This window comes from Meleagris gallopavo, chromosome 6 (genome assembly GCF_905368555.1).
Source record: "Meleagris gallopavo chromosome 6, MGAL_WU_HG_1.1, whole genome shotgun sequence".
NCBI lineage: Eukaryota > Metazoa > Chordata > Aves > Galliformes > Phasianidae > Meleagris > Meleagris gallopavo.
In genome coordinates this window covers 42,389,929-42,409,762 of record NC_139409.1, presented here as the reverse complement: position 1 = coordinate 42,409,762, position 19,834 = coordinate 42,389,929, and the positions used below count along the sequence as shown (strand labels likewise).

General features: G+C 44.1%; 1 protein-coding gene across 1 annotated transcript; it reads right to left on the bottom strand.

Annotated features, from left to right (window-relative positions):
- Positions 1 to 7,864: 7,864 nt before the first annotated feature.
- On the bottom strand, positions 7,865 to 9,496 carry TMEM158 (transmembrane protein 158). Its single transcript, XM_085226496.1, has one exon. It carries the CDS (start codon positions 9,329 to 9,331, stop codon positions 8,435 to 8,437), a length of 897 nt encoding a protein of 298 aa, XP_085082622.1. The 5' UTR covers positions 9,332 to 9,496; the 3' UTR covers positions 7,865 to 8,434.
- Positions 9,497 to 19,834: the final 10,338 nt, after the last annotated feature.

Here is a 19,834-nt window from a genome sequence, read left to right as displayed (position 1 = left end):
GGAACAGGGACTCCAGCACTTCCCTGGGCAGCAGGTTCCAATGCCTTCCATGAAGAAATTCTTCCTGATATCTGAGCTAAACCTCCTCTGACATAACTTCAGAACTTCCTCGCACGCTATCACTTGTCACCTCAGAAAAGAGACTGATATCCACCTTACCATAGACTCCTTTCAGGCAGCTGTAGAGAGCAATGAGGTCTCCCTTCAGCCTCCTCTTCTCCAGACTGAACTGCCCCAATTTCTTTAGCTGCTCCTCACATATCTTGTTTTCTTGTCCTTTCATCAGCTTTATTGCTCTTCTCTGCACACACCTGAGCAACTCAAATCCTTCCTGTAGTGAGAGGCCCAAAACTGAGCACAGTACTTGTTGCATACAGAGGGACAATCACTTTCCTAGTCCTGCTGGCCGCACTATTTCTGATGCAGGCCAGGATGCCATAAGCTGTCACCAGCACAGATGCACTAGCTTTTGTGAGAAACTGTTCTTCGGAGCTGCTATAAATTTATAAATTTATAAATTCACAGTAATATCCACTGTAATTGTTCTTCCAGGGAGAGAGGGAAAGGTCATGCATGGCAGGAGAAGACCGCAGAGGAATAAGGCCTCTGTCTTCACGCTCTTAGCCACTAAGTGCTCCTTACAATTAGAGGGGTACTGTTGGAATTCTCAGTCTTGGGGAAAGCACAGGAAAGATGTAGAGCTCTTGGAGCAAAGGAGGGCCACTAAATGATCAGAGGGCTGGAGCACCTCTACTATGAAGAAAGGCTGAGGGAACTGGGCTTGTTTAGCTTCGAGAAGGGAAAGCGCCAGGAAGACCTCCTTGTGGCCTTCCAATACTTGAAGGAAGAGTATAAACAGGACAGAGAATGAGGGTTGTTTATGAGGGTTGATAGTGATAGGACAAGGGAGAACGGTTTTAAACTGAGACAGGGGAGGTTTAGCTTAGATATTAGGAGGAAGTTTTTCACACAGAGGGTGGTGACAGACCGGAACAGGTTGCCCAAGGAGGTTGTGGATGCCCCATCCCTGGAGGCATTCAAGGCCAGGCTGGATGTGACTCCTGGTAGCCTGGTCTGGTGGTTGGTGACCCTGCACATAGCAGGGGGTTGAAACTAGATGAGCATTGTGGTCCTTTTCAACCCAAGCCATTCTATAGTGCTGTGATTCATTCTATGAAAATATAGGGTACTGCAAGACGGAATTGGAGATGCTGTGACATATCATGTTCCAAAAGTGGGTTTCTCTGCATTATGAAAATGATTTGTCCTGACATTGTTAAGTGTTTTACATGTCCTGGAGGAAAAGAAAAAAATTGAAGAATTCATGGCATGTATCGCCTGAAGAAAACAGTTTCCAGTTTCCATTTAGAAGCAATTGTATTGCTGGCATAATTAGGCTCAACTGACATTCCCCAGAGAAACTGTGATGAAACAAGTAGTGCAAGAAAAGAAATGAAATAGCCCCATGATTAAATCTCTGCAAGCTACCTACACCATTTTTTTCATATATTTACCTCCTAGAAAGTATTTCATGCACATTGGGGGATTCTTTCATATACTTGTGGATTAATGAGAATCTCTTCCAGTAACATTCATCATATAGTAATGATTTGTTTTTAATATATCATCTCACAGCAGCACCTTTCAGTGGGAAAAGCATTTCCAGAGCACAGCTATTGCCTGGCTAAATTGTGGATAAAAATGTGTGGAATTAATTTAACAACTTGAGGCTGAAACATTGTTCTTCGGTGAGAAAAAGAACAGAGCGGGAATAAAATCATGGTCATGTTTTGCATTTTTATTGTCCTTTGCATGCTCAAAATGCCATATGGGATTTAGCAAATTAATCCGTTCACTACCAGTCTGAAAAGGGTGAATATTATTTCTTCTACAGATAGAGAAACATCTATACAGATAGAGAAGACAGACAGACTTGCTGTTTTCAGAAGGCTTGAGCGCTCACAGACATCAGCCTGAATTGTACATACATATCACCTCATAAGAGGAGGGCTGCAGTGTGTTGTCCTGGCTAGAGTCACATGCCAATAAAGCCAGAATGCTGCTAGACCAGCACTGGAAGAATGCACCGAGTCCCTCTGTTTGTATTATTCTTCCATGTACTATCATCCATACAAGGGCCTTCCACTTCTGCAGAATTCAAGCTTCAACTGAAATGTAATGTTTCTGACACTGTACGTGCATGCCCAAGCTCAATGCAGCTTTTCTTGTTGGTGCACTTCTAAGAGAGATCACTGTTTCTCTGGCTGTGCAGAGCTTTCTCAAGGTGGGGGACACCTGTGCTTGGTCAGAACAGAGAGAAGGATGAGGCGCATCCTGCACTGCAGTCAATAAATAAGTAAATAAGAAGGAGCAGATCTTGAGAATGATTCATTTTCAATGACAGAAGAAAAACTGAGTGAAACTCAGGGTACACTGACTGTAAGGACAAGAAATGAAAATTAAGTAAGCATTCTTTCAAATATATGAGTGACAAGATACTTGCAATACAGATCATCAGTATGCCATAAACAGCATACCAGCATGTAGTTTAGACAATAGCAGTGGTCTGGCCTGGGAAATACAGTCACACCAGCACTATTTCAATTCAAGTGAAAAACATTAATATAATTCTAGTGAGCATTCTTGTGCTGGACAAAAAGAAACACATCCCTCTAATGGATCAAAGCAAGATGTGATGCAAGAAACTTACATATTCAATAAAAACAGCATTTAGCATGTTTTCCTTACAACTTCAGAGAACATCTGAAGAATGCTAGAGTGGCGAGTGTGAGCAAGAGAGTACCTTGCCATTTTGTTGTATAGTTTTCTCTTATACTTAGAGTGATTTCTTTCCTCTTTTTATTTACAGTACTGATGTTCCACTCCTAATTTTCCTTTAGTCTCCCATTTCTTCACGGGTTCCTATTTTCTTTCACCATCATTTTTGTCATTTCAGGCCAAAACTGCTGTCCATTCTTCAGGTAAAACACTGAAAATTTTGACAGAATATAAAGCATGGAATCAAATTCTTCATTCACATGAACAGCTTCCCTTTTTGCACTATGATCTTAATTGCTGTTTTTCCCCAGTTGCTATTTCTCAACTTGTTTGCAGAATGCACTGGTAGATTTACTCATTTTTTTATGCTTCTTCTATTTCTTGGTTTCCTTTATTCTTCGGTGTTCTTCTGCATCTTCATTTTAACCACTTCATGTTGCTTAGCAACACCCAGAATGACACCAGCAAGGTAAGGTCCCACTGCTTCTAGCAAGTCTCACCATACAAGGAACAAAAAACACAATTTAACTTCACACCCCCTGTAAATACACTTGTTCAGAACAGCATTGATCTAGAATTTGCTTCATTAATCAGGTGTTTTTCCATGAAAGTTAAGAACTAGTCAAACACAGAGAAACACAGGGAGTTTCACAGGATATTTGAATCTCACAGCATTATTTTGATACCAGTACCTTGTTGACACAACAAGAAAGCCAAAATCAGAAGTAAGGTTTTAGTGACTGGCTTTCCCAACGTGCACATCAGCAGACCCCTCTGGTTGTTATACTGATGACTATTGGAACATGCTTGGTTTGTGAGATCTAATTTGGCTACAAATCTAATTAAACACAATGCAGACATCTCTAGTAAATCCCCAATGTTACTGCAGACTGCTCCCTCCCTTGCCATATAGAAGAGAAACAAAACAAACAGGCTAAGATAGATTATGATTATTTTTTAATTTGCAATTGTTTTGAACACTTATTAAACCTGAGTTATTACAAAGGAGCATCAAGAAATGCAGTTCTTCATCTGTCACAAGCTGTGACTGATCATTGGAGAGAATGCTGTAATTAGAATAGACTACAAATAGAGGATTACAAAAGTATGGTTTTTTTCACTAAATCACTTTTGCAAAAGACTCATATGCACTTCTGATCTTCCTAGAGATACTCTAGTTTTGGAGGAAAAATGAAAAACAATGTTTTTGTTTTAAATCATGCTTTTATATGTGAGGTACATCTTTAAAAGATTATTTATGCTTTTAAATCTGATTGTTTGTGATTGGATGTTTCCATATCTCCCCATAATCGTGGAACATTTTTTTGAAAAATCAAGGCTTTTCCCTGAAATATGCTGTGAAAGAAAATGACATTTACTCAATGAAATGCATTGAAAAACAATTGGCATTTTCAAACCAGCTTCAGAAAGAAACTGATTTCCAAACTAGCAAAGCTCTACACTGTACCAAGAAATCCCAGCTTTAGACTTACTTAGAAACGATGTGTGTAAGAAACAGGGAGGAACAACAAGGCACTACCTACTTTTGTATCTAGATATGCATCTTTAAAATAGACTCTCTGATCTTTAGTCATAGCAAATTTCAATTAACTTCATCATTTGATTTCACTGGGCTTTTGTTCAGCCCATGGGATCGTGTAATGTAGGCCCTGAAGACACTTTTATTCAGCAAGCTGAGGTCACGATGAATAATACTTACTCAGACAAGCAAGGCATTTAATTAAAATTTTTAGGGCCTGCTTCAGTAGCCCTTACTCATACTGAGTAATATTTACTGCACAAATAGTAGTGTTGTTGCAGCGCGTGTTAATCACTGAAAGCACTAATGAACTGAGCCCTGACGAAATGACAGGTCTCGTGTTTACCCAAATATGGATATTTTTGTCCCAAATATTCACATATATCCTGACATATAGAAACTGCTCTTGATTGATAAATACCTATTGAACTGCAATATAATTACATAATATACAATTGCAACTGCACTGTATGACATCTTCATCTTTTTATTATGGGAACGCATGTGAAACCGAATAACACCAAAACTGTATCCATGCTAAAACTGCATATTCATCTCTATGCTTCTAATATATCTATAAAACAGAACTAAGCAAATATGTGAGAAAGAGAAATCTATTTCTGGTGTCAGAATACAGAGGAAATAAAAGTATACCAGTCTTAACAGCAGCATTTGAGCCATTGAGTACCTCCTAGTGCCAAAGACCTCTCTAGAGGGAGTTCCTGGTTCTTGGAATGAAAACATTATAGTAATCCAATTTAGCTGAATTACATAAAAAGGAAATTGATAAATTACCTCTGTTTCTAGGTACCCCTTACCTTCCAGCAAGCACGTACATAAATAAAGACAGGCAGGCTCATGTACCAGAGAACGCGATCTGACAAATAGTGAAGGAAAACCAGTACAACTTGTTCAGTATTGTTTCTCACCACCTTTTTTTTTGACCTGAATAAGTTCTCAGATTTATACATATGAATACATATGTACACATATGTCCACCCTGAGTATATGAAGGGTACATATATGGATGACTGTCCTGCTCTGATGCTGGCCATGCTGACAACAGGCTTCAAAAATAAATCCAAACGAATAAAAAGGGCTTAGAATCATCCTCAGTAAAGCGACAGTAAAACTCCACTGCCACTGAAAGAGAAAATAGATAGACATTTCAGTGTCTGGAGTTGGAAGCTGAAACTAGCTGGCATGGAGTTGTATCATTTTACATCACTTTGGGCTTGAATTTTCCAGGTTTAATTCAGACCAAACTCCCATGGATGCAGAGGAAAATGGTGACATAAAGAACACCATCTTTTGTTACCCCAAAGCAGTGGTTACCGAGAGGCACAGCAGCAGCCACAGCTTGGGAAGCAGGATTACTGATTGATGCTAGAGCACCATAGCAGTGCTCAGAAAAAGACGACTTTCTGTGTAATGCATTTCCACAACAACCACTCCAGCCCGTGGCTGCTGATACTCACTGCCGGGTTAGCTCTGGCCCATCAGTGATCACCAGGATTCCAGAATGGCTGCAGGTGCCAAACTGTGCAACTGTCCTCAGGAGAAACTGCTGCCACCTCACTGCCAGCCGAGGCTGGGAGATGTCAGTCTACACCTGGTGCAGGCAGTACTCTGTGCCCTCTGTTGTGCCAAGCAGTCCTTGCTTACAAGGGGCAGAAACATCTGTCCTCTGCGAAGGGGATGTGCACAACCCTTCTGCAGTCTAAGGAAACAGCTTTCTTTAACTGAGAAGTGCTCTTTACACTTTGTATCCAAGATCAGTAGTCCCTGAAGGCATCCCACAATAGCAGTGCCTATTTATGCAGTTTGTATTCAAGCTGATGTTGGCAGATGTTCAAAGACACAGTACCGATTTTAGAGCTCTTAGTAGGTGTATAAAACAGCAAATAAAAAGCCTTTAATAACTGAAGCTGCCTGCTCCTGACAGCAGTATCACTCTTATCAGCTTATGCTGATGCAATTCAGAAAGAAAACATCGGCACATCTCTGGTGAAACCAGGATAAGCAGGAAGAGATTATAACCTTGAGTACTATGCACCACAGCAAAACTTCAGCAGGAGTTGTTAACTCTGCCTAAATGCACCTCATTAACATGAAATGCTTTCCTGGCACGGCCACTCTTCCAATAGTTATTGAGTGTGTAGAGCATTTATCTTTTGGGAAGGTGTTTAACATCACCTTACATTTTCTCGGTAGCCTTGCCTTTCGTTATGAAAAGGCTTCTCTCACACACAGGGCATTGCAGGCAAATAATTGCACTCCAGCAAGATGCATTTCTGTGGATCTCATTTCATGATGCAGACAGAACACACTGCAATGTGCCCTTTGCTTCAACAGGTCAAAAGCAAACTTCTCGTGGCAACCAAACCTTCTCCTTCCCAAACAACCCCACGGCTACATTTACTCCAGAGACATGCCCATTACAATCAACAGGAGAAACGGTGGGTGTTGAGGTAGCACAGTGACGTGGAAGATTTTAAAATCTTGATTTCATTTATTTAGGCAGTTTATCAATCTGTTTTTAACTGCATTTTCTTCCAGATATTGTAAAACACAGAGCATGCGTTTTTGTTATTTTGTTCTCAATTTAAAAATATAGGAAAAAATGTCCATGACCAAGAGAATCCTAAAAATTCAATCCTTCCAGATTCTTTATCCAGTCATTTCCACCAGACTGTGGGGAAGGAAGCATTACAAATATACCAGATTAGCCTATGAGTGAGTTTGTATGTTTCCAACAAATTCAAGACACTGATGTTAACAAAGGAATGTGAATTCCTATTGCAAGTCTTTCCCTCTTAGCTTACATATTGATTGCAGAAACTTCAGCTGGACTAATTGTGTCTAAGGCAAATGAAACAACTTCTTGTAAGGCTGAAGAATTCCAAGCATGCACCAAGCGACACTTCACACTATGCAACTGCCTGCTTGGATAGGGAAGAAGAAATCATGCAAACCTTTCTTTCTTACACGCTTGCACACCAGCAGCTTAATCTAGCTGTGAACCCCTAGTTTCTCTTCACTCTCCACCCCACAGACTTTCTGTGAGCAACCTTATGGAATAGGAGCTGAAAAAGAAGCACCATGTTGCAATCCCTTCAGCACATACACTGGGTCTGAGCTGCTGTTGTGGAATGCACTTGGTGGAGGTAATGAGATTCACCACTGTGCTGCTTGTAGAACGTCTCAAAGACGTTAAAATGATCTTCCCAGGACCAAAACCACCCCACCTCTAACTGGTGAGAAAGACATTGCGCTGGAGCTGAACCAAGCAAGTACCCTTGGAGGACCTGCAGAACAGACACGTTCTCCATCCCACCTCACCCTGACGTAGCTATACGGACCTTAATGTACTGCAAAGATAGGACAAACACCATTCAGAAAGGGCTTACAGCTCCCCTTTTCACCACCAACCCCAGTAACAGCCTCTCACGGGGAAAGATGAGCTTTGAGGACAGGTTGGAGACAGGTTGGCTGAACTCTCACATCCATCCCGATGGAAACAGACTCACAAAAGTCTTAGGAGGCTCTTGAAGGAAACCTCTGTATTAAAAGCCAAATAACGTGGAGATAAACACACACCACCTCAGCAGGGAAATACAGTGGAATAGGTTCGTTCAACTTCAGCAATTACAACAGACACACTGCTTCAGTTCTAGACCTGCCAACAGGAGACATCCCTTGCTGTAAGTAACGAGAAGACCCGCTCAGACTGTACTCATACACACAAAGAAGAGCCGCCGACTACAAAAAATGCGGTTGAACGGGGGGTGTCTTTTATTTTCCGCGTAGATTTTGGAGGGGAACGCTTTTTTTTTTTTTTTCTCCCTTTTTTTTTTTTTTTTTTTTTTTGTTTTTGTTTTACTAAAAAGTTGATTTAAAACGGTTATTAAAGGTACAAAACGAGCACACAGGATGCGGTCGTGGCGGCGGCGGGGCCGAGGGGCGCGGGGCAGCGGATTCCCTCAGGCGGCCGCTCGCGCAGCGCACCTTCACACGCTTCACACGAGAACAAACGCGTCAGGAGGGGCAGCGCGCAGAGCCCGGCCCGCCCGCGTCCCTCACACCACACGACGAACGATGGGGGTCCCGGGATGGCTACTTGGTGGTGGCGGCGGCGGTGCCGGCGCTGCGGCGCTGCTCCATGCCGTTGGGCAGGAAGCCGGCGATGATGGGCACCGGCCAGATGAGGGCGGCCACGCTCCACACGATGATGACCAAAGTCATGAAACACGCCACCAGCGTGGACTCGATGGGCTTACGGTTCATCCGCCAGCCCGGCTCGCCCTTCAGCTCCTCCAGGCTGAAATCCAAGCAACAGAAATTGAGCGGCTCCCCCTGCAGCCAGTGCTGGCCGGGCTCGGCCGCCGGCGGGTAGGACAGCGAGGAGGCGGCGGGCTGGGGCTGAGGCTGGGGCGCTGAGCCCCGCAGCCGCCCGACGCGGCGGCCCCGCACCCAGCTGCAACCCACGCACAGCCGCAAGTCCTGCTGGGCGCCGCCGGCCGCCAGCCCCAGGTGGTCGATGACCAGCGGCGGCCCCACGCGGTGGAAGGCGGCGGAGAAGAAGGCCCGCCCGTGGCTGTTGGTGGAGAAGAGCAGCAGGTCGCACTGGATGCCCAGCGGGCGGCTCCAGCGCACCAGCAGCGAGCTCAGCATCTGCCGCTGCACGCTGATATTGCAGTGCGGATCCTCGGCGAGCTGAGGCTGCTGGAGCCGCGGCTGCTGCTGCTGCTGCTGCTCCGAGGAGGTGGGAGCAGAAGGGGACGGCTCTCGGCTGGGGGTCGCCGGCGTGCCCGGGCTGGCGGTGCCGCCGTCCTCCTTGCTCGCTGCCCCGTCGAAGTCCATCTCGAGGCCGGCCGGGGAGCGGGAGGAGGAGTTGGCAGGCGGCGAGAAGAGCTCCTGCTCCTCCTGCCCGCCGGCGGCCGACGAGGGGCTCCAGCCCTGGCAGGGTGGCAGGCAGGCGGCCAGCAGCGCCGGCAGGAGCAGCGGCAGCATGGCATTGACTTAGCGCCGGAGAGGAAGGCGAGGAGGAGGAGGAACGGGAGGTCGCATGGCGCTGCCGGCCGCCACCTGCGAGAAGAGGCACGCCGCTCTCGCCGAGAGAGCGAGAGAAAGGGAAAGAGGGTGGGGGCAGGCGAGGGGGTGGGAGCGGGGCTGGGGCTGCCGCGGCGGCGAGCCGAGCGAGCCGGGAGCCTCGGTGACGGCAGCGGCTCCCCCTCCCCGCCTCCTCCGCCCCCGGCCCGGCCCGGCGGCTCCCGGCGGGCGGGAGGAGCCTCGCGGGCGGCGCCCACGGGCCGGGGCGGCCCCCGGCCCTCCTCGTCCGCTGCGGGCGGCCGAGGCTCCCGCCGGTCCCGGGCACGGAGCGGGGCCGCGGCGGGTGGGCGGGCGGCCCGCCGTGCCCGAGCCCGCGGGTCCCTTCGTTCCTCCTCTGCCGGCCCGAGGGCAGCTTCGCGGGAGCTGCCCTGCCTGGCGTCGTCTTCCCTGCTCCGGAGCCAGGGGAGGGGGAAAGAGGCAGCTACGCGAACGATGGGGTGGGAGCAGCAGGTGGGAAGAAATCGCATCTAAGAGTCGAATTTACACGCTTTCTTTTTTGCTTCAGAGGAAACGCGGTGTTAACCCGTGGGATATGGTGCGGTGTTTGGGCACCTCCCGCGTTGCTGTGGCGATCCGGGCTCGGAACCGGGGGCCGTGGCACTCCCATCCACAGCGTGCTACCCTGCCGGGTCCCGCCGCACGGATTGAAGCGTGGAAGCGCGTCCCGAGGAGCAGAGAGGCACCGAGTAGCTAAGCTAGCTGTGGGACTTGTGTGCGTTGTTCAGAAGGCTGCTTTGTAATCGGGAGGTCGCAGTCAGTCTCGGTACCCCGGCTTGTTTTGTCACTCTGTGCTGCTGTAGCGTTACTCTTGACACAGAGCCTTGGGAAGGGGCACAGCGGGTCTGTCACAAACGATGAACATTCATAGCCTTTACCTCGGGCTATGAGGTGGGGATAGTTACGTTTTCCTGGCAAGCGTCCAGAACTACGATTCTTTGCCTTTTTAGCCCCCCTTTTTAGATAAAAATGGAAACTGAGTGGAGGAATCAGTACAGAAAATAGGTTCCGAGTATGTGTGGGACAACTGATGTAAACAATAGAACTGAACTCCGTAGGGCACTCACTCCTTCGAGGCTGGCATTGGTCCCCTGTCAGAGTCACAGTGAAAGGGCACACGGGCACGTTCTTACTTGGAGGAAGAGCTAATGCAATATTAGTCTCAACTATTTCAGCTGAGCAAGGGTAGTGAATGAGACTGGCAAGTAAATTTTACATTTGCTATAATTCAGCATGAATGAATGCAGTGAATCAGTTCTGTCTCCAAAGTCTTTCCCGATACATCATGAGAAAACATGGAATTGCTTGCTTTCTGTGCAAAAGAGACCCAAGCACCAGAATTGATTCATATTTGATTCCAGATCAGTCCAAAGGGTGTTGTCTACCAGATGTTGATTGTTTGTCTGGGTTCTTAGTTTGGCGTATTGCAGAGCAGCGTGCCTGATGAAGCATCCAAAGCAAGTTGTATGATTCCAGTGGGTTCTTGCTCAGTTGTGACAATACAGTTAATGCAATTTTCAGCTCTGTTTCAATGTCTTTTATTCAAGAGATCTCTGATACTTTTTGTTGTCGTTTGAATGTGTGTCTGCATGTCTTGATGCCCTCTGTCATATTTAAAGTTCTGTGCTACCAGTTTTTATGTCGTAGCTTGTCTATGGACCCCAAAACAGTTGAAACGAGTGTACTGGTCTGTAGCAAATAATACCAACATTCTGCATATCAAAATCCTGTGTATAAATCACATCTCATTGGGATTTTGGCACAAAGGACTGGAAATCAAACTGAACTTCATAAATAAGATTGGCTCCTGAACACTTGCAGTGTGTGGGTGGGAAACATTCTCAGGCAGAGCTTCAGCTCTTTTGGTCAGAACTCCCAGCACCCAACTGAATGCTGCCAGGGGTATTTGAGAGGATGTTTGGGAAGGAAGAGTTGAGCTATATTTCTTTTCCTGAAAAGAAAGATAACCCGCCACAAGAATGTTAAATCCATTTAGCATCACTTGGACTACCATGGTGAAGAATTAAAATAAGACCATTTATCTGAGGTTGGAGATGCATGGGTGCTTCAGATCTATTCCTCTTCATCGAGGAATAATTGAGTAAGCAGGTACAAGAATAAAGTGTGTTAGATCAGTAGTTGATAGCCATCGTCCAGCAGGACCCTTTGCAAATATTTAATTGATAGGTCTATCAGATATAATTAATCTTGGCATGGATTCAGTCATTCAGTGAGGTTGCAGCACTCTTGAAAACTTCTTCTAAATAGTACAGTCTGTTCTGTGGTTTTCGTCCATAAATATCAAAGAACATAGTTGTTTTATGGCTGGGAAGGCAGAAGCATAAAGAAATTGGGTGGCCAAAGGTGACCCACAAGTCAGAGACGGATCGTATTGTAGATCTTGCAGGTTTGATGCTGTGGATATAACTCTGATGGTGAGATGTGCCAGAGGTCACAGCTGCACTTGTCAGTGTGGTAGAGAGGGTGTGAAGTGGGCTATAATCATGAAATCTTAGATGGGAATAGTAAAGTAATAAGGTAGGGTAGGAGTGTCATGAGACAGAGCACAGAGCTATTGGGAGGATGAAGACTAATAGCAAAGGACAATCAGAATCTATGAGAGTCATTTTAATAACAATTTTGCAAAGGACTTTTATTAAAGCATTGCTTGTAAAATGAAATCAGGACTAAGTATTTCTGCCCAAGTGCCATTAAAACTGCATCTCATGAGGATCTCATTGCAGCTAGAAGAAGCTGACCAGGAAGACACAGATTCCAGTGGCAAATCCCTAATTGCACTGAAGTGAAAAGTTTGTGATCACAGGCATTCATCCTCAATTGGACACACTTATCCTGATCTGCACTGAGGAAAGGGAAGAACTGTGGAATTCTTATTGACAAGGGTGCTCTTTTGAGGTTGTCATTACTGAAAGGGGAGAGAAGATGGGAAAGTAGAGAGTAAGGAGTTTTGGATACCAGATATAACGTTACTGAGCGTATTTTTCAGTGGGAAGATACGTGCTGTCAATTACAGGAAAAAAAAGATGTTAGGAGCAAGTAGATATAGCATTGTGTTACCAAGCTGTGTGAAAGTGCCAGGTAAATAAGGAGAATTTCACAGCAGCTGAAGAGGGAAGCAGAGTCAGGAGGAAGAAGTCGGTACTTGACTCTTCTCAGAAAAAAAGCAGTTTCAGTTCTGTGAAAGTAGGATCCAGTCATCCTGGAGGTTGTTCTAAGAGGTGCCAAGCAGAGGAAAAATGTTTCTGTGATATAATTTAGTAGGCTTGGTTGGCTAACAGTTTTGTAGTGAATGTAAGGGGAGAACCTCAGAGTACTGTGAGTGAGCTAATCTTACGATAGTTGTGGGATATAGTCATTGAACAATGGTTGAGAATACATAGCTTGCTGGTTGAGCAAGGAGCTAGGGAGTGTTTCCTTACTGCTTGTTACTTTTTTTGGTGGGGACAGTATACAGGAACCTTCATTTATTTCCTCCTCGCTTGGCATTCTTGTGGATTTGTCAGAAGTTATTTGCAATGAGGCTGCTGAAACTCATCATAGAAGCTGGATGAACAAGTGTCTTGTTACTGCTACATCATGTCAGATTTATCCGCAGAAAACAGAGATTGTGCACTGCCTGAAACAAGCCAGCGTTCTGTAGCACTCTTTACGTGGCTATCAGAAGCCCAGACAGGGGGAGCAGCCAGTTGGCAAGCCGGCTGAGAACAAGGGTATAATCTCTCCAGAGGAGCCAGCACGCACAGTCTCAGCAAAGCTCATTGTATGAAATGCTCATCATCTGAAACTCATGTCTATGTGCAGCAGATAAAACTTCCACATCACCCTCTCAGTTATGCAAACACAGATGTCCCAGGAGGTGCTGTTTCTGCATACTTTCGGAATACATGCCATTTTTCATCAAAGTATGGTAAGCATTTTCAGCTCCATTTTAAGCCCTTTTTCCAGATAACCCTCACACTCCTGAACCAGCATAACAGAGGGAGTGCGGTGTGTCAGCAGTGAGGGCTTGACCAGGGGTGTTCAGCCAGCATATGTGGAAATGGCCTCTAGTGGGGATCCGTGCAAACCACACAGCTGATGACGTGAAAGCAACTACCGTCAGAAATCCAAATCCACGATGGAGAGTTATCCATGGCAATTACTGCAAGGTCTAATCCAGCTGCAAATACATTTGCTAGAAATCAGGGAAACATTGTTCAGAACATGAAGTGGTATCAGTAAGATAGTGGGGCTGCAGGGTGAGGTCTCTCTAAGCTTTAAGGAATACTTTGGAGCTCGTATCCAGAGCTCTGGTAGACTGTGTTGTGCTAGCACAGACTGAAAAGACTGCTTCAAATCTAGGTGTGAAATATATGCAGAGATTGCTAAAGCGAATGTATTAATAGACTTCCAAAGCTTTTTTTTTCTTTTTTTCTAGCATGCTGTATATAGGTTGAGGCTTTTATACAGAGTTAAATCAGAAAGAAATCTGTAGGAATAGACATAAGAGAGATGTGGTCCAAGGAACAAGCTTTGCACTTCCATGGGTGAAGGTGATCTTAGCACTAGACCAGATTGGTTATAGGTAATCACAGACTGTAGGTTGGTTAGATCTAGTCTGCCTGTGGAGTTACAGATGCTGTATTTCATTTATTTCAGTTGTACAATGCAGTATTTTTACAACAGATTTTGACCTGAAGCAGTGTTCTATGAAGTCTGGTCTCCCATTCATTGCTTGTTCCCACTTGGAGGCTGAATAAAGCCCTTGTTCACAGGAGACTTTCTTGCATCTGAACTTCTAAAGTTTAGGGAAGATTCAGCTGAACTATAGCTGGACTGTATTTATTTTGTCTTGTAACTACCACACTTGCTTATTTTAAATTTTACTGGTGAAGCCTGACTGTAAGTACAGTTTGTACTTGTAAGTACTATCTGGTCTTGTGTTTATTTCACCAGTAATAATCATCTTTGTGCTGGAGTTTGGGATGAAACTGGCAAATGTATGATCTGCTATAATCATAAAGATAATGAATCTAAATTAATTGGTCTCTGCAGGCAGAGTATGCACATTGCAGGATTTGGGACTACTTTCTGCCAGGTTGCTAAAGGCCATGGCAGGGTACTTTTGACCATGTCAAGTTTTGTGTGTTCATGAAGCACAAATCCATTCCTCCCCTCTGTTAAGGGAGATAATTCAGATGCTTCACAGAGGGTGGCGAAGCACTGGAACAGGTTGCCTGAGGAGGCTGTGGATGCCCCATCCCTGGAGGCATTCAGGGCCAGGCTGGATGTGGCTCTGGGCAGCCTGGTCTGGTTGTTGGTGATCGTGCACACAGCAGGGGGGTTGAAAGTAGATGATCGTTGTGGTCCTTTTCAACCCAGGCCATTCTGTGATTCTATGCTCTGAACATCTGAGTAACCTCCTGTTGTTCTGAGCAACCCCTGGCTTGTCACAGCTATTCTTGAAGGAAAAGAGATATTAGCTAAAGCGGTAGTTAATGCTGATGCTTGTGAAGGTACTAGGCATGTGAGAACATTTTCTGTGATTACATATTAAATTGTTCTGCAAAATATTTGTACATAAAATAGCACTGCTTAATGACCGTTTTATGAGGTTGTCTTTGGAAAATCTAAACATTTACTGTAACAACACACTGAAAAATAGCTCCCCAGAAAGCATTTAGTTCTGCAAATACTTTGAGTGTTTCCCAGCCATTTCTGAATATGGCCCTAGGGCTTGTGTTTACTGTTATTTATCTCTGTACTGGAAAGGGAGACAGGCACAGAAATCTGGTGTTCTATACTAAGGAGGTATGGGTTCGGCACTCCTGTAGGGTTCCAGTGTTGCCTCAATTTCTCTGTGCCTTTAAAGCACAGCTATAAAATATAAAATCATGCTGACTGTGAGGTTATGAGACACTTGGACAGTGATCCTTTTGCATAGGAGAGGAAGAAAGGTAGTTCACAGGTTAATTAAGGAGTTACTTTGCCATATTGCACAGAAGACGCACAAATGCAAAATGCTGTCAGTGACAGCCTGTATTCCAAAGAACTTTTCCAGAAAGCAACTTGATGAGAAGGAAAGGCCAAATGAGGGCTTGTGATACAGATCCCACGTGCAGCTCCTGAGTTGATGTGCAGCCCTGATCATTCTCTGCCTTTCTGTTATTAGCAGGGTACTTACAGTTGCAACTTTACTGTTTTCACTGTGGATTTTATGTCCTCAGACATACGGGGAAGTGTAGAATAAAGCTAGAGCAGCAACAATGAAGGCTGCAATTGACAAAGCAAGGGTGTGTCCTCTGGAAGGGTAAGAAATACCCGGAGTGGCATGAAGCATGATCGAATTGTGAAGGGCTTTGAAAGTGAGAACAAGGAGTTTGCAGATGGAGCAGTGGATGATAACTGTGGAAAACTCAAAATGATGTGCCCAAATAAATGAACTTGAGACAGTTCCAGGTGCTCTAGACAGAGAAGAAATTAGAATACAGAATATGCACAGGCTTTGGCTGAGAGCTTTGACAAAGCAAGCTGAGAGGAATTATAATACTTTGGAGATGCTGCATGAAACAGATCAGTGACATTTAAAACACAACAGTATCAACATCATCAATAAAATTAGCAGTGAAAACTAAACTCCTGCTTGCTTCCACATTGTGCATCCACAGCTTAGCTTTGAACTCCCAAAGCTGCTCTGGCTGATGGTGTGCTCAGTTGGAGACCCTTGTGTTCTCAAGCAGCACTTGGGTACCACTTGCAGTGATGTGCATACTGGTCACGTGCGTGCCCTTGTTTGGGATTTCTTGTCTATGAGACAATTTTTCTGTCTATCAAACTGGGAAAAGAGATTCATCTGCCTCCGTGAGTCAGCAGAACCACATTAACTCTTTCTGGAAGAGCCAATGCCAGAGAATAGGGCTGAGTCATCCAAGCACTCACAGTGAACGTGATGGCTTGAATTGGGTAGCAGTCTTGAGATGTCAAAGAGAAGATGGTAATGTTTTTTGTTCCATGATCAATCTATCATCACCATGATTTGCAAACAGCAGACAGTCTCAGTTTTAACTGACAGGCTGAAAAAAATGTCAGCCATTTCTGGGTTAGATAGCATTTGGGTTTAAAAAAAAATAAAATGTTTTTCATTTCTGGGGAACTCTAGTTCACACTTACTTGTTTTCCCAGTAATGGCTGCAGTCAGTATGGAACAATTGTCTAAGCTTTAATTAGGAGCTCAAAACCCAAGAAGAGCATTCAGGCATTTCTGTTATACCTCTGCTGAACTCCATGAAAATCAAGGGAGTCAGAGATTTAATTTCTAACTTCCAGTGCACATTTTGACTTGAGCAAAGCCAGGATGTGAACAAGGCCACTGATTGCTTTCAGCAGGACCTTTGCACTCTTAAATGCCATTATGCATGATATCAAGGACCAAGTCCTTAATGGAGGGGTTATACAAGTGAGAACAAATGCAGATTTGAGCCCTTAAACCTGATGTATAGAACAAGCAGCAAACAGGGCTTTTCAGAAAGAAAATTTTATATTTTCATGCTAATGTTCTTAATATTCTGAAGCAGGAGATATGTGGAAAACACACACTGTACGGACAGCTTGCTCTCTAACAGATTGATTTTCTGTCAGCATTACCTACTCATTCTGTGAAGTAATAATCATGAAGCAAGTAGAGATTATAGCCCCTGAAGTTGTCTGCCTGGCTCTTCAGTGAAATAACCAAGTTTGTAAAGCCTGACTGGGTTTTTTATTATACAAAGAATCATAGAATAGCCTGGGTTGAAAAAGACCTCAAAGATCATCTTGTTTCAATACCTGTGCCATGGGCTGGGTCGCTGACCACAAGACCAGGCTGCCCAGAGCCATGTCCAGCCTGGCCTTGAATTCCTCCAGGGATGGGGCATCCACAACCTCCTTGGGCAACCTGTTCCAGTACATCGCCACCCTCTGTGTGAAGAACTTCCTCCTAGTATCTAACCTAAACCTCCCCTGTCTCAGTTTAAAACCATTCTCCCTTGTCCTGTCACTATCAACCCTCGTAAACAACCCTCATTCTCTCTTCTGTTTATACTCTTCCTTCAAGTATTGGAAGGCCACAAGGAGGTCTTCCTGGCGCCTTCCCTTCTCTAAGCTAAACAAGCCCAGTTCCCTCAGCCTTTCTTCATAGTAGAGGTGCTCCAGCCCTCTGATCATCTTAGAGGTCCTCCTCTGGACCCACTCCAAGAACTCCACATCCTTCTTGTGCTGGGGGCCCAGGCCTGGACACAGCCCTAAGATGCATATCTTAAGTTAGGCAGTGGGATCTCTTGATCACGCTCTCATGTCAATTGCTGCTGTTACTCATAAATGTAAATCCATAACCCACATCGTTGCATTTCTCCTTGGCCCTTTTTTCTACATCAGTGTGGAGTACATAGAGATGTCAATTGCCTTTTTATCTTCTCAGAAAGATTGGCATGTGGTCGTCTGTCAAAACCATATGCAGGCTTCTTGAGTTTTAGCTATGAGTGAAGTCACTCTTTCTCTTCACTCCTATACCCATATGCTATGGATATCCAGAGTTATCCTGTTGCAGTTGATAAACCTCCAATAGAAAGACTATGGTCTCCTGGTTTCCAGGCTCTGGTGTGTACTTCCCAAATCCTAGAGAAATACTTGATTATGAGAAGGTGACATAGGTACAGTTGTGCCTTTGGTCACATCTTATCCATTGTGGTTAGATAAAACCACAGTGGTAAAAATAGGATTTAAAAATAATCCCCTGTATTCTTATGACAAGTCAGGGAAATTTAATTAGTCTCTATGGGATTTTCATGTTCAATGATATTCAGGGAAGTTGACACCAGTAGACCACTAGAATAAAGAAGACAACCTAATAGAGAGATTGCAGTATTTTAAGTAGCCTAACGCCATACGAGAATATAATTTCTGTTGTACTGTATTGTCTGTGTATGTGAATATTGAATTAGTTTTCATTCCTGCCGTAAAATACTCATTTTCCTTCTTGTGCCAGATCAATACCATCTGCAAATAGCAGATTAGATCAGAATCTGCTTTCCCAGATTCTCTGAATATATACATGTACAATGCCAGAGGATAAAGGAGCGTATTTCTCTCTGTACAAAGAAGCAGCTTGCTTAGAAATCTGCAAGATTACCTGAACATTCTGTTTTAGAAATTCCAAATTTAGAAATTCTTCAATTTCCTTCCCTTTAGCTTTTTTTCTATGCTTTTGCTGTTTGAATTGGATTTGTTCCTCTTGACCCTGGTATCTGCTAATACATGATGCCCTGCTCATCCATTGATCATGGCTTGTTGTGAGGTTCCTTCAAATAAATGGCAGATCCTTGTTTAATGTACAGTGCCATATCACATACAAAATATAGAACTTTTCAAGAAAACATCATTAATCTTGGACTTTCAGTTTTCTGTCTTGATCTGTAACAGGTTTTGTTTTTTTACTATGCAATACCCAACCCTTGCTTAGAAGGCTAGACCTCGATTCTCATACCTAGAGGTCACAGAACGTTCCTCAGATAGGATGGTTTTTTTTACCTGCACTATCTGGACCGGTATTGCCACTCTTTCTTTTCTATGATTTGTAACTACCAATTCCAAAACAGTGTAACTGGGGCTTTAGCTTAGATGTTTCTCAGCATGTAAAATGACCAGTACGATTTATTTTCACTTTCTGCCGGCAGCTCTACTTACATGGAAATGCTGGAGAGCTGGTTGCATGAGACATGGAGCAGTTTCAGCTTAGGGACTTTTTCATCTCACTTCTTTTCTCTCTGCTTCTCACATACAGCAAGATTTGGTTTGTTGACAGCGATAATAAGGAAGCTGCAGAACTGTTGAGTGAAGGTAGTTGCTCGTTAAACTGGTAATTGCATAAGAGAAAATGCAGACCTTAGAGTCACAAGTAAGCCAAAAATTAAATAAATAAATATGTTTGTGTCTTCAGAGAAAACCACTGACAAAATTAGTGACAAACATAGTGATATAGTGACAAAATCAGGGAGAAGTGAGGAACATTATAAATCTTAAGTCAGTCTGCCAAAATTGTGGGGCTTTGTGTGGTTGGAGGAGGTGGGGATTAGGCTCTCCAGCTGTTCCCCCTGTTGTCACGTACACCAATAGCTGGTTTCCTCTAGAGAGTTCGCAAATGCTAATGTTATTTTTGTTCCATAATTTTATACCCTTGAGTTCACACGTAAGGAACAAAAATGAATTTGATAAACAGGACTTATTAAGGCTCTGCTGATCAGTGAAGATGAATGTGGTTAATAATTTACCATTATTTTGTTATTCAAAATAGTATCTTTAGTATCAAAGATTTATATGATATGTTATAGAGATTTTCCCAATGGTAAAAAACAAATGATGTAATTTAAGCAA

What these genes read in the sequence shown, in the direction of transcription:
- TMEM158 (XM_085226496.1), bottom strand. Translation starts at nt 9,331, where the DNA reads ATGCTGCCGCTGCTCCTGCCGGCGCTGCTGGCCGCCTGCCTGCCACCC.